The sequence below is a fragment of the Eleutherodactylus coqui genome, chromosome 7 (genome assembly GCF_035609145.1).
Source record: "Eleutherodactylus coqui strain aEleCoq1 chromosome 7, aEleCoq1.hap1, whole genome shotgun sequence".
Classification (NCBI taxonomy): domain Eukaryota; kingdom Metazoa; phylum Chordata; class Amphibia; order Anura; family Eleutherodactylidae; genus Eleutherodactylus; species Eleutherodactylus coqui.
In genome coordinates this window covers 72,833,524-72,852,192 of record NC_089843.1, presented here as the reverse complement: position 1 = coordinate 72,852,192, position 18,669 = coordinate 72,833,524, and the positions used below count along the sequence as shown (strand labels likewise).

Below are 18,669 nucleotides of genomic sequence, written 5' to 3'. Positions count from 1 at the left end.
AGTTCGCGTTAAAGCATCCCAAATGTGATAAAACGTGATTACATATATATATACTATTGACAGGGTCACCCAAGACCATAATAGGCTTCTAAACTCCCCCCTCCCCTTGAAGTCTATCCGCTAGTGGAAAATGTATTAGTGTAGATTGTAGTATACAGTAGCAGGAAGCACGTGGTTGTTAATGTTTCCGTCTCCCGCCTGAGCGTAGTAGATGGTGACATGATACAGAGTCGGCCCGCAGATGTCGCAGGCTTTCCTGTTTTCACTGCTCTTAGTTTCATAGTAGTTTCCAGAAGTGCTATTGATTTTTATGTGGCTGGTAAAAATCCATTAATAGTCGTTTACATGGCCCTTTGCTGTATTTAACCCTTGTTAATGGGATTGGGATTTACTAAACTGATACATTAGTTTAATTTCCGGGCCCTGTAAGCTGTGGCGCGTATGCTACGTGGTAGCGGTATATGAACATATGCTATGTGGTACCGTTCCTTAAAAAAAATGATATATATTTTTTGGGGTTTTTTTTGACTAGTAGTATAGGGTGTGCGCAGATATCTTATTTATTTAATTAGCAAACGTGTGACTTTCCCAATGATGTAGTAATTACTGCTGATGTGTATTGCCTGGCTCTGCTTTCCTTCTGGGATGCCAAGGACAGTAAAATACCTTTAATCTGCAAACTAATCCAGGAAGTATCTGTTTCTAGCACAAAACTGCAGCAGAGGACCGAGTGGACAAATGAATCTAGCAAGAATGCAATGTTAAAGTATCTATTTTTTTTTTTTTTGATTATTCTCTGAATAATTGCTGGATACGGTGAATTTTGGCGATAATCCTGTGTACACACGGACACCGACCGGGCACTGAGTGAGGTATGTGCTCACTTGTTGGAGTCACTTGGTTTTTAGCCCACCTAAAAATAAAAAGCAAGCGACAATTGGCCCGTGTAAACAGGCAGTTGTTCATCTATGAACTGCCTGTTCACTGTGCATGAAGGCGGCGGACGGAAGAGATCTCTGGACACTCCACCCCCGTTCGCTGAGGAAGTATCGCTCCTGTGTGACAGTACAGGAGCGACAGCCGTCCTGTGTAAAAGCACTTTGAGAGCTCGTTCACACTGACGTATTGCGTATTTTGATTTTTCCACATACCCATTGATTTCAATGGGCTATTACGATGCGTCACCTGCGTGAGAAATGTGCCACTGTGAACAAACAGATTGAAATCAATGGGCTCTATTCACTGCGTACTAGGTGCCTAAAAAATATACACATATGTTGCTTATTTACCTTCTTGTGAATGAGTCTTTAGTAGAGATGAGCGAGTATACTCACTAAGGCACATTACTCGAGCGAGTAGTGCCTTAGTCGAGTATCTGCCCGCTCGTCTCTAAACATTCGGGGGCCAGCGGGGGAGAGCGGGGAGGAACGGAGGGGAGGTAAATGCGGCCAGCGGCTGAACAATGAATGAGAATTCATTCACTTGCTCATTGCTCAGTTTCTGCAGGCATGAAAACCAAACTGTGATCGGACTGTGAACAGGCAGTCGTTCATCTACAAACGCCTGCCTGTTAACTGTGGAGGCGATTGGCTGGACTGATCCCTGGCGCTCCGCCTTTATTCACTGAGCGATGATCACTCCTGTGTAAAAGTACAACAGGTAGGGCCTCACGCACACGGGCGGACGCCAGCCCCAGATTCCGCAGCAATAACTGTCCATAGCATGCTATGGAAAAAGGATTCTTCATGCACACGAGTGGAAACCAATTGCAGTTTCCGCTTGCAGATGAAAAATCGCAGCATTCTCCATTTTGCTGTGGTTCCTGCACAGACTGTTTCCATTGAGGTCCGACCTGCAACGTGTCCGGAATTAACGGGCCGCGAATTCCATGGGAAAAGTAGGAGTTAAAAGGAAAAAAATCTGTACTGCGCATGTCCGACGGCAAGCTGGGACAATCGTCCCGTGTAATAGTCGGCAACTTGCAGGAAATCAACTAGAAATCTGACTGATAACTGCAAGTCTGCAGTCAATTTAATGACATGTGACCCATGTAGCTCCCCCTTGGTAGTCAAGGTCAGTCTGAGAATTACGCTCATTTGTCTAGAATTGGATGTAGGCTGGAAATTCCCTTTTTAATTTCCTTTCTCACTTTTTGTATGTTGTAATCTAGATGATTAGACACCACAGCCTGTCGTACTTCCTGTTGAGCCATTTACAGCTGACCACAGGACAAACCTGCCTGTGTAACTTCACCAATTTAGGTCGCGTTCATACGTGACGGAGTTGTGTATTTTCTGCGGGGATACTTTTGTGAACTCTAGTGAAATGGGAACACCTAACTCGACACTCGTACACATTCAGTATGGGAATACAATTGCACAACTGTTTATACTAACCACATAAAAATGCACAGTGCTTAGCGCATGATTTGATCAAGGCATGTGGGCCCATCCGCCACGTCCAGGTGATCCTGATTGGACAGGAACCCAGCTCTAAAAGACACCTCTCCTTGGGCCAAAACCTCTCCAAATGAATGGGAAAACTGAACACCTTGTTTGATATGTGCACGGTTATTGACAGTAGGAAGTACCTTTTAACGGAAAAGTGACATGAAAAAATGACCTATTCTCTTAGGCCTCCTGTCCATGGGCCATATGTCACTGCGCTATCCACTGCGAGAATCCAGCCACAGGTAACACAGTGAACGCTTTCCATAGACTTAACGATGGAAAGCGCAGCCCACTGTCCACGAGCGGAGAATCTCCGCTGAATGCAGGCAGTTAATAGCCAGAGGCTATTATCTTCGCTCAGATCCTTGGTTGTCCACAGAGAAACAATGCTATCAGCACTCCCCGTGGAGAACTGCTGATAAGAGTAAACAACGATTTTTAGGTTAGACTGAATTTAACGATCAGCTAGCAGTGCTGGAAAAGCCCACTATGGGCGCAAATTTAGATGCAATGATTATCGTTAAAACGATCGCCGATTTAGTGATTTTATTTTTATTTATTTTTTTAAGCGATCATCGGCTGGTGTAAATGGGCCTTAAGGCTCATAATACACTTCCTGTTCTGTAGATAAGACTTTTTATCACAGAGAGGATAGTTACAATGGGAGATGGTCACAGCTCCCCTCCTCCCCCTCCCTGCACAGCAACCCTTGCATAGATGACAGAAGATGCCTACCACACTTTCCTGTAGATGTCAGTGAACATCTCTAAACTATATGTTTTGCTGCTGTTAACTGCTTTGGCAAAATGGCCACTTCTGTCATCATGTACAGAAAATAGAACAAATCAATCGACAATCAGATAATAAACAGGTTAGAAAAAAATCTGTTTCATTAGCTGCTTGTAATTGGTTAAGAAAACTGAAAAAATCCTAAGAGACACATTTTGTTTGATCAGAAGTAAGTACGGTACTGTCCATAGCATGCTATGGGAAATCGATTCTTCCTGCACCCAAGTGGAAATCAATCGCGATTTCCGCTCGCGGAGGAAAAGCATAGCAAGCTCTATTTTTGCACGGATTCCGCACAGAAGACTTCCATTGAAGTCAATGAAGCCATTCAACCCGCGGCCCTTCCGCAATGCCGTCGCAGGAAAAATAAGCATTAAAAAAAAACGTGTGCTGCGCATGTCTTATGGCGAGCGCTGGGTCCATCTGCATTACAGATGAAAATGAAAGCGCACAGGTACGCAGGGTCGCCGGCCGCGGCCAGAGCCAGAATCCGCTGCGGAAACCCACATGTGGAATCCAGCTCTGCCGTGTGCAGGCGGCCTTAAGAACTAGAAGAAAATGTGTTAGCAGCCGAGAAGGCAGAATGATAGTTCAGTCTGTAAACTGAGGAAAAGCTATTTTACTTGGTATGATGATCGTGCAAATTGCTCGTTGGAGCGCGTGTTTTGCGCCATAATTATTAGGTGTAAACTCATGCAGCGAAAGAATGATCGGGGATAAAGTGTTGATGGTATATTTTATGCAGACCAAAAAAATCATCCAAAAAAACATTTCTGGTGTGCCGCTGCATGGGCTTGTGTAAACAGGCAGTCATTCATCTGCGAACAGCTGCCTGTTTACTGTGGATGGGCCACTCCGCCTCCATTCACTGAGCGATGATCAATCCTGTGTGAGGACACAGCAGGCGGGCACTTGGGTCACGGAGGGCAGTGTTTCTTTGGATCCGTTGTATGATGATCGGTCACAGTGTCACGACTTTTCTTAGAAATGCAGACTAGAAAAGCGCCTAAATTGAAAAATTGCATTGAGGAGTGCGGCTGCCCTTTATATGGTAGGGAATCTGTTTGTGTAGTTGTTACATTGCCTTCTGTGTTACCTTGGAGCCCCATCTAACAAGCATGCATTGTCCTGTTTTCTAGTTCCTGCGTGAAGACATGAACTACAAGGATGCTTCTCACAAGCACAACCACTTACACAGAGAGGACAAACACATCACGGTGGAGGACCTGTGGAAGAGGTGGAAAACATCTGAAGGTGATGCAGGCAATGGCCTTGTTCAATCATTTTTAGAAGTCTAAGTTTAGTTTTAGTGTGTTGATGCAAGTCCTAGCTGGACCATTACTGCTGGGTAAGAACCGCTGCTAAACCTCCTATATGACAGACAGACAGACACTGACATGCCAAAAGTCATGGGATAATAGTATGTAAATTGATTCACTTGTATAAGTTGCGAGGTGACATGAATTGTCGGCGTTCAAATGAGACATGGTATTGGATGCCGGACAGATGGGACGTTCCATTGGAGGTATATAAATTGAGGAAACAAAATGAGGAACCCGTTCCTGTGCTTTTAGGCTGGGTTCTCACAGGGCTTAATTGCTGCCGAATTTCCGTGTGGAAAGTCCCCATGGCCATTCTGGCCACAGTTCCTAATCCCGGGATTAGCCAGCAAAGTGGATGAGATTTTGCAAAAATCTCGTCCTCATGCTGCGGCCAAGCCGCACGAAAACTGACATGCGGTGTAGAATCCAATTCTGCAGCATGTCGATTCTATTCTTTTTTCCGCAGCGGCCTCTCTATGGGGAGAGAAAGCCACAGCGGAATGCTGACTACTAAACCGCTCTAATACCTGTGGCTAAAGGCCACAGGTTTTGAAGGTGCGCTTTTCCAGTGGAATTCTCACGGTTTTTCGGTGCGGCCATTCCGTGAGAATTCTGCTGAAATTCCGTCTTGTGTGACCACAGCCTTAGGCCGCCTGCAGGCTGCCAGGTCGGATCCAGCTGCGAGAATTCTCGCAGCGGACCGGACCCGAGCGCCTGCAGAGAGCAGCGCGGAACTCACCCGCTCCCGCAGCTCCGGCTCTTTCATGTGCCGGCGAGTGACGTTTCTGTGCGGGGCATTAGAGCACTCTGCAGTTTGTTTTCTGCGCGTGGTTTCGCGCAGACAATCCGCGGCTGTCTGCATAGGATTGCGTATTGTAATGCAATCCTATGCAGGCGTGTACGGGCGGAAATTCTGCGGGGAATCCCACTGTGGAATTTCTGCCCGTCTGCAGGCGGCCTTAGTGTAAATATACTAATTTTAAAAATAAACTTTGAGATAAAGTGGTTGTATGGCCTTTTTGCCACTGTTGACCTAACCTTTGGACGCTGTCATCAGCAGACTGGGAAGGAAGTGCCGGCGCCGGCTTCACTCCCGTTTGAAATCAATGAGACAGCCGCACTGCTACGGCACTTCCATTGATTTCAACGGGAGTGAATCCAGCACTTCCTGTGGTGACCACTGGATGACCACATACATCCCAATGCACTGGACAGATGATCAGATGATGGACAGGGGTCCTAAGCGGTGGACTGATGACCTATCCCGAAAGATATTTTATTTTTTGCTGACTGGCTTTGCATCTTCTAGCAGTGTTGCTGAATAATCCCATATTGGCTGCACTTTCTTACATTATGCATAAAGCATGTCTGTACTGAATGGACATTTCTAGTTGAGACTCTTCTAGCACAGACTGGGGAGAACAACTTTTTCCCGTCAAGATACTTTGTAGTCTTTTCTGCAGGGTCTATATGAGCATGGGATCCTCAGAATACATGTCTACTAATGACAACGGTCTATCTGGGTGGAAGCATTAGGACACCATTGATCTTGTGTTTGCTGCGTAGCCTGCGCTTACATATTGATCCTTTTCCCTTCATGCATCCACCCATAAAGGTGGGGCCAGATAGATTCAGGAACTCCAGAAACCATTTACTGGAGCTTCAGTATTGTCTGTCACTGAGGGCAAAATATTATTGATGACCTCTACTCAGGATAGGTCCTTATTGGTGGTCGGCTGCCGTCCAGCGCTTGGGACCATGGCCTACCAGCTGATTTGGTGCAGCTCCAGTTGAAAACAATGACGGCTGTGCTTGCCGTTACGAGTGCCAGCCAGTATACAGGCATCATACCTATCTACTTCCGCTCCGAACACTGTGGTATGGTGCTCACCACTAGCTTCTGAAAAAACAGTCGTCCAATGTCCTGAGTGCTGGACCTATCCTGAGGACAGGTCATCAATAGCACTTGCCTGGTAAACCCCGTTGGGGTACGTTCGCACGTAGCAGAAATGCTGTGGACTTTCCGCAGCAGCACCTTCTGCGGCAAAATCTGCAAAAGAAACGGTCAAAATTCGCACCATTGTTGCTGATTTGGAATTGAAATCGGCTGCATATCCTCACCTGATTTCAGCAGATGCTCCTATCAGAGCAGCCTCTCACCCGGTACCCAGTGGCCTGTAGCAAAGGAAGCGCTGCTGGTCAGGTGATGCCACTTCCGCATCACTTGACCAGTGGCATTGCATTCGCTAGAGGCCGCTGGGTGAAAGGCTGCACTGATGGCACAAAGAATTGGGAAGGCAGGGGAGCGCTGTCTGTGCCAAAATCGGCTGCAGATATGCAGCTGGTTTAGAGTTAAAATCTGCCCTGGTTGCTTTTCCGCTACGTGTGAACATACACTTAGGTCTTGTACACAGTTATATAGTCTGCTGGGTGCTTTGTTGCAGTGACTTACAACGCCAACTGTGAAAAAGCTGCAGCACTTAATGACTTAATTCTTAGGATCCGCTCCTGCAGTCATAGGCCCAATGATCAGAAAGCGATGGTATACCCCAGACATATTAGATTTTAGGTGAAGAGTCTTGTTTTTTTTTTTTTCGGCTGGTAAACCGATGAGTAGGACTTATAATTGTGTCCCATTTCAGAGAGCATTAGGGAGAGGTTCCTTCTGTAGCTAGATACAGGATAAAACAGCTTTGGAGGGAGATATAACCATAGCACTAATGGTTCGCTATAATGGCAGCCACTTGGTTGTCACTCCGCTTCTCCACAAACGGGCTGTTATAAGTAAAAAAAATAAAATTTACATAATTATCTGACACTGATAATTTATCACAAATTAAAGGGGTTGTCCAGTTACCAAACAATATCCGTTCAATATAACACCACGTAGTAAAATTACGAACAGATCAGTACTTGCCCCTCCGCCTCTGGGATCCAGCGCTGCAGCCCCGCTGTGGTCCCGATGTTTGTTGTAATAACTGATGTCACCTGCTGCAGCCAAACACTGGGACCACAGTGGGGCTGCAGCACTGGATCCCAGAGGCGGAGGGGCAGGTACTGATCTATTTAATTTATTACAGAGAGCGCTACTGAAGGGATATTGTCCGGTAACCGGATAACATCTTTAGGGTTGTGAATATTTGTCATGGGGGAGGGTGGAAGGAACTGGCAAGTGTACTTTGTTGATAAACCTTTTTTTCAGGAATTGACTATTTTTTTACCTTTTTTCCGTTCATCCTAGTAATTGATGCTAATCATCGTCATCAGCGTTTTCACCGTCGCAGTCAATAGTCCAGTTTATTTGTGCGGTGACGTATTCTTGTTGTATTAGTATGCCAGCCGCCTTAAAGGCAGACACGGATCTGTTCATACAGAGGTCATATAACTGAGCGAAGGACTGTGATGCAATCCTATGTGCTGGAAATGATGGAGCTTCGTCTCACGGCGCTTGTCTGCAGACACAGAAACGTCATCCATGTTTACCTCCCTCCGTCTCCTGCCAACAAATGACACATGGGTTAGGCCTCTCCCAGATGAGTGTCAATGGCTGTGCGCCAATAATCCCCATACACCATCTTGACGTGTATACGCACGTACTATTTGCCAAGATTTTTTTTTTTGCGCTGTGAGAGACGCAGTTAAAGCCCATCAGAGATCGGCAGTGACAATACACTCGTGTGAGAGGAGCCTTAAAGGGAATGTATTGTAATTTTTTTTTACTAAATAAACCAGATAGTGAAACATTTTTATCATTTTTGAACTTTGTTTTAATTTTTTTGGTCAGTATATGACTATTGGGGTGGCCATTCCTCCTGAGCTGTTTTTAATAGCTTTTAGAGATGCTTTACAGCAGAAATCAAGGGCCATAGACACAGTAGGCAAGAGAGGATCCATTAACTTATTTGGAAGACTGTTGTAGGCATGTTCTATAACCTGTGCAGGGAGAGGGGAGGAGGTGAGCTGTGACCATCACCTATTGTAAATGGTGGCTCCCCTGTTATCTATGTAGAAGTGTTTTCTTGACATTGTAATCCAGCCTCTACTGAAAAAGTTTCTCTACAGATAAGGAAGTGTCAGGCGGCACTTACAGACACGCCGCGTTTTACCACAATTAGCGGTGGTGGCCCAAGCGCCGCGCTAACAGCAGTATAAGGCCAGCATTGACTTTAGAGGGGCCTTGCAGATATGCGCTTAAACATGGCATTTCTAACGCGATCTTCGAGCGCTGTGTTCTATTTCCGCACATTTTAACGCACCTCATCACCCATCACAATGACTGGGTGCATTAAAAGGCGCTGACCAACACCGTGACATGCATTTTTAAAAGCGCTGCTTAGAATCGCGTTACAAATGCTGTAATTTCGAGCGCCGTTTTCTAAATGCATATGTGATAGTGGCCTTAAGTCTATATTTGGCTGAGTGGTCAGTGTGAAAAAGCAGGATTTTTTAATCTGTTTTTTAAATCTAGATTAAGATTGTTTTTTTTAATTTTTTCTGAATCTGAAATGTTTAACATAAACGTTATTTACACAATAGCTTATTTTCTGATGACACATTCACTTTAAGCCAAAGAATCCGTCATTTTGCAGTGTGGTGGGTCAGCGGGGACACAAGGATTTGAGTTGGGATAGAATTTAAAATGAAATCTCCAAATATGAAGATAATATGTAATCTTCTACTTAGCCGTAATCCAATGCATATCTTATCCAAGGATCTGATTAAAATAATGTTTGTGTGTTTTGGAATGGCCCAAGCGGACACCAGAGCTTGGGACTTAAACTGCAGGTGTACTAACTTGGTTCACTTGAAATAACCCTTAGGCAACTTCATTTTTTGGTCTGGTAGTACAAAGTTTCTACACCCTTCTTGTAGTCTAGAAAACCTGTACTGGGCTGGACGACCGCGGGGAACATGTCCTAGATTTTGTAAGCTTGGATTGCAGAAGCAAGCCCGTTGGTTCAAGAGGTCTACCAATTCCATTTGTACTTTGGCTTCTGATCATTAAACAAATTAAACAAGCCCTGTCCTCTTAGGTCAGAAGGATGCCTTGGGATTCTAAGGGACAACCCCTTTAAGAAGGAAAGTTCTACAACATCCCTAAACACAAGTGGTTGCACTGTCTTGGACAGCACCATTGAAATAAATGGAGCGCCAACCGCCCATGGTCTACCAGCGCTCCATTCACTGTGACATTTCGAGTTGTTGATGCGATCCATTCTCAGGATCTGTAGGGGTTTCAGCAGTGAGATCCTCAAGTTCTCCTGTGGATAACTTTTTAAATTCTACAACTAATTCCAACTAAGTCGTTTCTAGAATTTGTATTTGTCATCTCCGATCGCCTTCGAATATAAAGTTTACTATACTGCCTATTGGAGCTTCTTATTAGAAACACATACCAAATTGTAAGCGAGAAGAGCCCAGGGGTGGTTTATTTTGCTTTGAGTCATGTTCCACGAGAGCCGAAGTTTTGTGTTTAGTTAACCAGAAAATATTATTACAGAATGTCACCATAAAAACTTGGCGGGGTAATGGCACTTCCTAACTTGCCGTTCCTCCGCAATGTAGACTACGTTCAAATAAACATCGGATTATACTACTCTAGTAAAGAAGTGGAGAATGGAGTCCGAGATGAAAGGAAATCCACACTTACAAAATATACTTAAAGTACAGCTTGTGAGTGTGATCCACAAAAATGTTCTGCATATTAATCGGGATAAACAGCGCACAATGAATGATTGTAGTAATTATTCAGCGACTAAATCTGGGCAAGCCGCGGCTTGTGTTATTGTGGGATTAAGTTTCACACCAAAGACGAAAAAAAAACTGTTTTTGAGACCATAATATTACAAAAGACTTCTTAATCTGCATTCTTAGAGAATGGCAACTTTTCTAGTGTCTGACCTGGTATTTACGTAAGAGCGAGACTTGGAACCATAGTCCAATAGACTGAAGCTATGCTGATTTGCATTAATGACCAGATAGGTTAGGGTGCCCGTAGACGCTGTACGCGGACGGCCAATAACCACACACAATAGTTCTGAAGGGGCTCATAAACATTAGATGAGAGTTGCTAGAACCACGCTTGGTTGAGCTAAACATGCACGTGTTTTTGATTTAGGGTTTCCAACTGAATGGTTTTTGGCTATCTAATATGTTGGACCTCCATACCTTTTTATCTGAGGTTTGAGCTCCATCAGCTGTCTCTGCTAACGGGGAACTGAAGGTATCTTTACATGGGGCGATTACCATTCGAGTAGTTGCTGGAAATGGTGAATTTGGGTGATAGTTGTCCCATGTACACACGGGCACCGAGCGAGAAATCGGGCACTTGTTTGAGTCTCTTGGTTTTTAGCTAAAAACGAAGCAGCTATTGGCCCATGTAAACAGCTGTCATTCATCTATGAGTGAATGCCTCTTTGCAGTGAATGGAGGTGGGCGGAAGAAAGCTCCAGCCACCCAACCTCCACTCTCTGGATGACTATCGCTTTTGTGTGAAAGCACAGGGGAGAGAGCCTGTGGGATGGCTGTCGGGGGCTTATGCACCCAACAGTTATCCTGTGTAAAGGTACATTACCCAAGGCTTAAACTTACCGATAGTCAGAAACAAAGACAATTTATTCACTAACTCAAAGTACTGAAGTTGAAGGGGAAGGGTGGGAATCCTAAAAATAAACTTCTATTCACCCCAATGATGTTCCTTTTGGGTAAGTTGGTCATGTACTGTCTAAGCATGCGATCACTGCAGTCAGTCACTGGCATCAATAAGGATAGGTATAAATTTTCTTTAGCAGAGCTCATGCTTTTAGGATCCCCCTACAGTATTTAGGAACACTGTATTATTCTCAATAGCCGGTCACCTACTTCATTCTTCGTTTTCTTACTCACTTGTATTCAACATGTCTTCTCAGATTGTTTTCCATTTTTTAATGCTGAGTACTTTAGAGAAGGAAATAGCTTAAAAAACCATATTCCACGTGCAGCAAGACTCCAGTACTAATCACTGATGTAGACAATTTCATTGAATAACAGGAGAAACTCTTATTCCTTATAAGGTCCCAGTGCGAGAGTCATTTAAGCTTCGCTTTTTACTTTTCACATTCCTGATGGGGAGAGGTGATATGGATTTTAACTCTGGAAAGTCATGCCACTATCTGAGGGCTTAAATCGTCACTAACTGTAGGGTAATAAAGGTAAAACTTGTCGACTTACTTAATATTTCCTGACCGGCCTAACGTTATCTCATGATAATGGCACCTCTTAAGGCAGCAAGTGAACAGTTGTTAAAGTTCATATGTTGAAGAATAAATGGGCAAGTAGAAGGATCTGTACAAATGGGGAAAAAGCCAAATTGTGATACCTAGATAACTAGGTATCTCCAAAAATGGCAGGTCTCGCGGGATGTTCCCGATATGTAGTGGTTAGTACTTGCCAAAAGTGGTCCAAGGAAGGACAACTGATGGACCGGCAACATAGTCATGGGCACAAGGCTCATTGATGCGTTTGAGGATTGAAGGCTAGCCAAAAGCTACTGTAGCACGAATTTCTTAAGAAGTTACCGCTGGTTATGATAGAATGGGGTCTGATCACACAGGGCGTTGCTGATTGCTGAGTTTGGGGCTATGGACTGTTTTAGAGTGCCAATGCTGAGCCCTATCTAAAATGCCAACAAGGTGCACTTGAGCATCAGAACTGGTCCATGGAGCAATGGTAGAAGGTGGCCTGGTCTGATGACTCACGTTTTTTTTAATTTAGACATCATGAAGACACTCAGGTGCATGTGGGTCGCTGCAATGGGGAAGAGATGACACCAGGATGCAGTAAGTGAAGACAAGCTGGTGGAGACTGTGTGATGCTCTGGGCAATGTTCTACTGGGAACCTTGGGTCTTGACCTTCATGCGGATGTTACTTTGACATGTACCACCTACCTAAATATTATTGCAAATAAAGTTCACCCCTTCATGGCAGCAATATTCCCCAATTGCATAAGCCTCTTAAACTAGAATAATGCACTCTTTTACACTGCAAAGATTCTTCAAGAATGGTATAAAAAAAGAGATCAAGCTGGTGCTTTATAATCCAAACGCCCCACACCTCAATCTGATTGACCACCTGTGGACTGAGCTGAAAAAACTAGTCCAATCCGTGGAGACTCAACGTTTCAACTTGCGAAGACCTACTGCTAACATCTCTGGCCAAGATGCAACAGGACACCTTCAGAAATCTTGTGGAGTCCATGCCTCGAGGGGTTAGTGCTGTTTTAGCAGAGCTAGGTGGACCTGCACTAAATTAGGCAGCTGGTTTTAATGCTATGGCAGTGTAGGTTGGGGTCAGTTTTATTTTTTGTCATTCTGTAGTAACTGCTTTAATAACACTTGTAATATGGGTATGCATGTGCTTGGGCTGAATGAATTACATTTTTCTTGCAGTTCATAACTGGACAGAAGAAGAGACGTTGCAGTGGTTGTTTGAGTTTGTGGAGCTCCCGCAGTATGAGAGGACCTTCCGAGAAAACACTGTCAAAGGAACAACTCTACCAAGGTAAGAATTACCATGCTGCGTCTGAAAGTAATAACACTTGAAATTGGCATGGGGTAGAGAGGACCCTGCCCATAAGGGCTTAAAGTGTACCGGGGAAGGGGACAGTAGATGGGGGAAGAAAGTGCTCATCTTGTGGTGGCAGCAGGGTTAATGTAGGTTGTAGGCTTGTGTGGAGAGGTAAGTTTCAGTATCCTTTTTATAGCTTTTCCAGGTGGTGGAGGGTCTGTTGAAATGGCAAGTTCCAAAGTATAGGTGATGTACAGGAGAAAACCTGAAGAAGTTTGTGTGCGGAGCACACTAGGGAAGAGCAGAGGAGGAGGTCTAGTGAAGACTGAAGCTTACATGTGGGGAGGCATCGGGAGATTAGATCAGACTTATGGAGGGGACAGATGTGTGGACATGTTGTTAATACTTTGACCTAGATTGTCTGTTTGATGGATAGCCAGTGAAGGGCTTGGTAAAGGGAATTAACGATAAGAGAGTTGGATAAACCGGGCAGCAGATTTGAGGGTAGATTGGAGGGGCGCAATGACATTGGAAGGGAGACCAGAGGAAGACGTTGCAGTAGTGTAGATGGGAGATGAGGGTGGGCACTAGCATTTTTGTTGAAAAATTGTATCTGAGAGAGGTTTTTGAGCTGGAGGTGGCGAAGGCTTGTATGTGCGGTTTGAAGGAGCTGATGGAGTCGCATGAAACGCTGAAACAGCGACTGGTGAGAGCATTGCGCCATTGATAGTTATTGATGGGTCAGTTACGCTGACTCAACCACTTTTCAGTGTGCTAACACTGATTAATCTTTCTCAATATCTTGGTCTAACTTGATATTCTCCACCCTACTCCGGCCTTGCTGGAAGTTGTAGTTTTAACAGTAGGCTATCTATACCCTGAACACCACTGGACTAGCTACTTCAGGGAACCATCTTCAAACCCTCCTACAGTATGGAATCTCTCCTGTACAACACAGCCATTTTTTCTGAGACCCATTTGAGGCCCACAGTGCGTATGGCCACCTTTACAGAAACGCACTGGTCTTGTTGCCCACTACAACCAATCGGGGCTCAGCTCTGGAGAAGTGAAAGCTTCACTGTCATCGATTGACATGGCCAGTTTTTCTTTTTGCCGGGTTGATAAATAAGGCCTGAAGTGTTAGATTTTCTTTACTGTTGTGTTGTGGCCCTAAAATGTAGCACCGCCAGATGTAGACTTGTATAGGCGGTGATTTCTTATCTCTGGAGCACTGCTGTCCTTGTGAAATATACATGTTTGGACGTGGAAGTTGTCTTCTGGTATTGCGGATTCCAGTCTCATCCATTTATCAGCCTGTCAGATGGTAGAATGTGATTCATCGCTCCATAGAATGATTATTCACTACTCAAAATGTAATCATTCTTAGTAGTGAATAATACCTTACGTTGCTCCAGCCCACGATCAGCATTGCACCTTGCTTAACCCTTTCCAATCCAGTTTGTATCCTGTTTACTCTTTTTCTGCCGTGTTGAGGTGACACGTTGGATAGGCTCCGACAGCAGAGAGGCTGGCAATATACAGTAAGAGAACCCCGACGGATGTCTTCCAACATCGGAGCTGTACAGCCTTAAATCATAATGTCTTCAGAGGTCAGACAGTGGATTGGAAAGGGTTAAGGATTTGGCCTATTTTTGTATTTAAAGGGCATCTGCCATCACCCTTGAGCCCCATAAACTACATTAGACTCTTTTCACAAGGCTGTGAGACCACACACTCCCATTGTTTCTATGGGAGAGCGCATGCACACAGCCTCGGGCAAATTGTCATACTGTGCGAGCAAGAATTTCTTAGGGAAACAGAGCTGGAATGGGGGATCCTGTGAGTATAAAAAGCAGCTCTTTTTTTGAAAATGAATCTTTTATTGCTATTCCTGCATTTAAAGACCCATAAATAGAGATGAGCGAACGTACTCGGTAAGGGCGATTTCGCAATCGAGCACCGCGATTTTCGAGTACTTCACTACTCGGGTGAAAAGTACGCGGGTGCGCTGTGGGTGAACGGGGGGTTGCAGCGGGGAGTGGGGGGGAGAGGGAGAGAGAGAGGGCTCCCCCTTGTTCCCCGCTGCTACCCCCCACTCCCCTCTGCAACCCCCCACCCCACAGCGCACCCGAGTACTTTTCACCCGAGTAGTGAAGTACTCGAAAATCGCGGTGCTCGATTGTGAAATCGCCCTTACCGAGTACGTTCGCTCATCTCTACCCATAACCTTTTTTTCTTTTTTTTTTTTTTTTTTTTACATGGACAAAAGTTTGGAGTTTGTTTTTGCATAAAAAGCTGTAGCTTTTATTGGTACCATTTTGAGGTACATATGACTTTTTTTATCACTGCGGAAGCAACATGAAAAAAGGCATTTGGGCTCATTTTTACCTTATAGCACTTGCTGTGCTGGATAAGAAGGATGTTCAGTATGGGAAGTTACCGATGCGGTGATCCTAAACACTTTTTTTTCTACAAAAAAAGGAAAATTGTGCAAAGCTTCTTATTTTTTTTGCTACCTGGATATTTAGTTTTTTCTACTGTATGTCCCTGTAGAAATCCTATGATTGCTAAGATAGTACACTACAGTACTTCTGTACTGCAGTATATTATCTCTGCTGTTTGCCATAAGCTATGACAGACCTGGAGGCCATTGTCAGGCACTCGGTTGCAGTGGCAACGCATTCACCCTCTGCAATTGCATGGTGGAGGGGCTGATGAAGGCACAGAGGGAGCTCACTCCCACTATTAACTGCTTAAATGCTGCAACCAACAGATACTGGCATGTAAGGGGTTAAAAAGGCAGGGATCTGGAGCTCTCTCCGATCCCCACTGTTGATGCAGGACCTGTTTTTTTTATTACAGCCATCTCCTGCTGCGGATGGATGGTGGTGGATCAGCTTTTGAGTCCGCACCGTCTTCATGCTGTACATGTATAGCATTTAGTTTAACCACTTCTCTCCCGTGACGTTACTCTACCTTACTGGGTAGAAAGGGATCAAAGCCTTTCTTGCATCTGCGTGGCCCTAGACATGTACCTATCCAAGCTACTATGGTTAAGACTTGGGCTGCCCACCGCCAGGGTGATTCAAGTTGTCGATCGCAACGTCTGTGTTATCACAGCTTGTTGTTCTGAGTGCAATCTAATGTAACTAGAACCCGCTTGTTATAAAATGTTTCATTGTATTTTGCCAACAGAATAGCTGTAAATGAGCCGGCATTTATGATCTCGCAACTGAAGATCAGCGATCGAAGCCACAGACAAAAACTTCACCTGAAGGCGTTGGATGTCGTTCTGTTTGGACCATTAACACGTAGGTATAGGGCATGTTTAGAACGGCCGGGCGGTGAGCATTCCTTCCTGCGACTCATGGAAACCTTTGTCTTACAGGCCCCCCTCATAACTGGGTGAAGGATTTTGTTCTGACCATTTCTATAGTGATAGGCGTCGGTGGCTGCTGGTTTGCCTATACCCAGAACAAGACCTCGAAGGAGCATATAGCACAGATGATGAAAGACTTGGAGGGGCTACAGAAGGCTGAGCTGAGTCTCCTTGAGCTGCAGGAAAGGTAAGGGAACAGATAAACAGATCACCGGGTTACAATGTGTTGACTTTCTCTAACTCTTGGTGACCTCTAAGTTTCCACTTTGCATGTGAGAAATAAGAAACTGTTTTGTGTTGGAGAACATATTCCATCCTCATGCAAATGTTGAGTTCAGCAGCCTTCAGGCGCCACACACATGCAAATGCCACGCATTAGATTTTGCTTCTGTTCACCACTTTACCAAATGTGTCTGCCGGTGGCGGCGGCTTTACTTGGTTTTCAGCTTTACTTACTTTTCCCAGACCATATTAGTATTGTCCCAGACGAGTGCGCTGATTTTTATTTTTTTTTCTTCCCTCAGTTTTTTGTTCTAAGATTCTATTTTCTTTTAGAACTGGTTGCAGGACAAAGTGTACTTTCTTTTAGTTACATATTGGGTTACGCAAATTTCGAAACTGGTATTAATAGATGGCAGACTTTCACTTAGATCTTAATATAAACGCCATAAACAGAATGCTAAATCTATAAAACGGGTGGGTATTTTAATACATTCTTCGCCTGGTCATACTTTTTTAAATGGGTTGTCCAGGATCAGAAAAACATGGCTACTCTGTTCCCAAAACAACCCCACGTGTGTCCACAGGTTACATGGGGTATTGCAGCTCAGCCTCATTCATTTTAAAGCAACCCTCTGGTCCTGTGACAAATTTTCTTCTGAGACTAGAGGGAAGTAGTGTTTTTATATATTGGTGCCGTCCTTTATTGCCGTATAGCCGCTGGTTCCTGCAGTCCCACTCTGGCAATCAAAGATGGCTGCGTTGCTTCTTAGGCTGGGTTCCCACTGGGCGGATTCTGGGCGGAAATCTCGCGATTTGGCTGCAAGATTTCCACCGGGAAAGCACTGCTTCAAAACCTGTGGCACTTAGCCGCGGGTTTTGAAGCGGCTTGGCTGCACACTTTTCCGTTGCGGCTGGTGCTCCCATAAAGAAGAGCGCGGCCGCAGCAGAAAAGAAAAAGGGACATGCTGCGTCGGGAAAATCCACCATCCCATGTGGATGAGATTTCTGAGAAATCTCGTCCACAGGGCTGGCTAAACCCGGGATTTGCCGCGGCTCAATTCCAGACGGAATTTCTGCGGCAAATCCGCCCAGTGTAAACCCAGTCTTAGACTACTCAATCCACACTGTGCATTGGTAATCAGCTACTGGATGCTGCTTTCTGATTGGCCAAAGCTACTCACATGAGCAACACTGATCAATTTAGGTCAGCATGTAATGGCAATGTTTATTGGGGTAGTCGAAGAAGCAGTGTGGCCACTTTGTATCTCCGGGGGGAACCCAGGAGCCAGCGTCAATATGGCAGTAAAGGAGGGTACCAGGTGATATAACAGTCTGCTCTGGTCTCTGGACCAACTCTTGCCTGGAACTGGAAGGTCGCTTTAATGAGGCCGTGCTGCAATACAAAACCCAACCCGTGGATAGAAAGCAGTGTTTTTCTAATCGTGGATAACCCCTTGAATGTTGCATAGTTTGCGTAGAAATGTATGTTTTGTGGTATTACAGTAGGTAGTACTGCGGTGTATTACCTACAATATTTTTCCTCCGTCTAAAGGCCTGGGCAGCTGAGCAGAAACCGAACGGATCCCATTATAGTCAATGGAGTCCATTTGGCGCTGTTCAGTTCTGTCCTTACACTGATCCATTTGGCCAAGGTGGTTCCTTTTTTCCGCTTCCTGAACGGAGCAGGAAGGCAGAACCCCGGGCACAGGTGTGAAACCACCCTTATTTACAAATTATTTAAAATTTGGTGCTTTTCTCAGTTTAAATCCTAGTCCTGCCCTGAGATTAAGTGGTCGTCTCCATAAGCCAGTCTGGGTCTGGCTATCCAGTTCTCCCGCATGGATTACCTCCAGTCCACCACGCTTCCTCATATCAGGAACCTCTGAGAAGCTGTGATGCTTTTGGTTTTGCCTATTCTCCTTACCGTTTTAACATTCTTTTTTTATATTAATTTTGCTTTTG

At 44.8% G+C, this 18,669-nt stretch overlaps 1 protein-coding gene across 2 annotated transcripts in view; it reads left to right on the top strand.

Annotated features, from left to right (window-relative positions):
* STIM2 (stromal interaction molecule 2) overlaps positions 1–18,669 on the top strand; it is a 95,104-nt gene that overhangs the window by 60,432 nt on the left and 16,003 nt on the right. For both annotated transcript variants that reach the window (XM_066573211.1, XM_066573210.1), the window contains exons 3-6: positions 4,379–4,493; positions 12,989–13,100; positions 16,302–16,417; positions 16,495–16,672. In XM_066573211.1, coding sequence (XP_066429308.1) covers positions 4,379–4,493; positions 12,989–13,100; positions 16,302–16,417; positions 16,495–16,672 — 521 coding nt within the window. The remainder of the gene's footprint in view (positions 1–4,378; positions 4,494–12,988; positions 13,101–16,301; positions 16,418–16,494; positions 16,673–18,669) is intronic.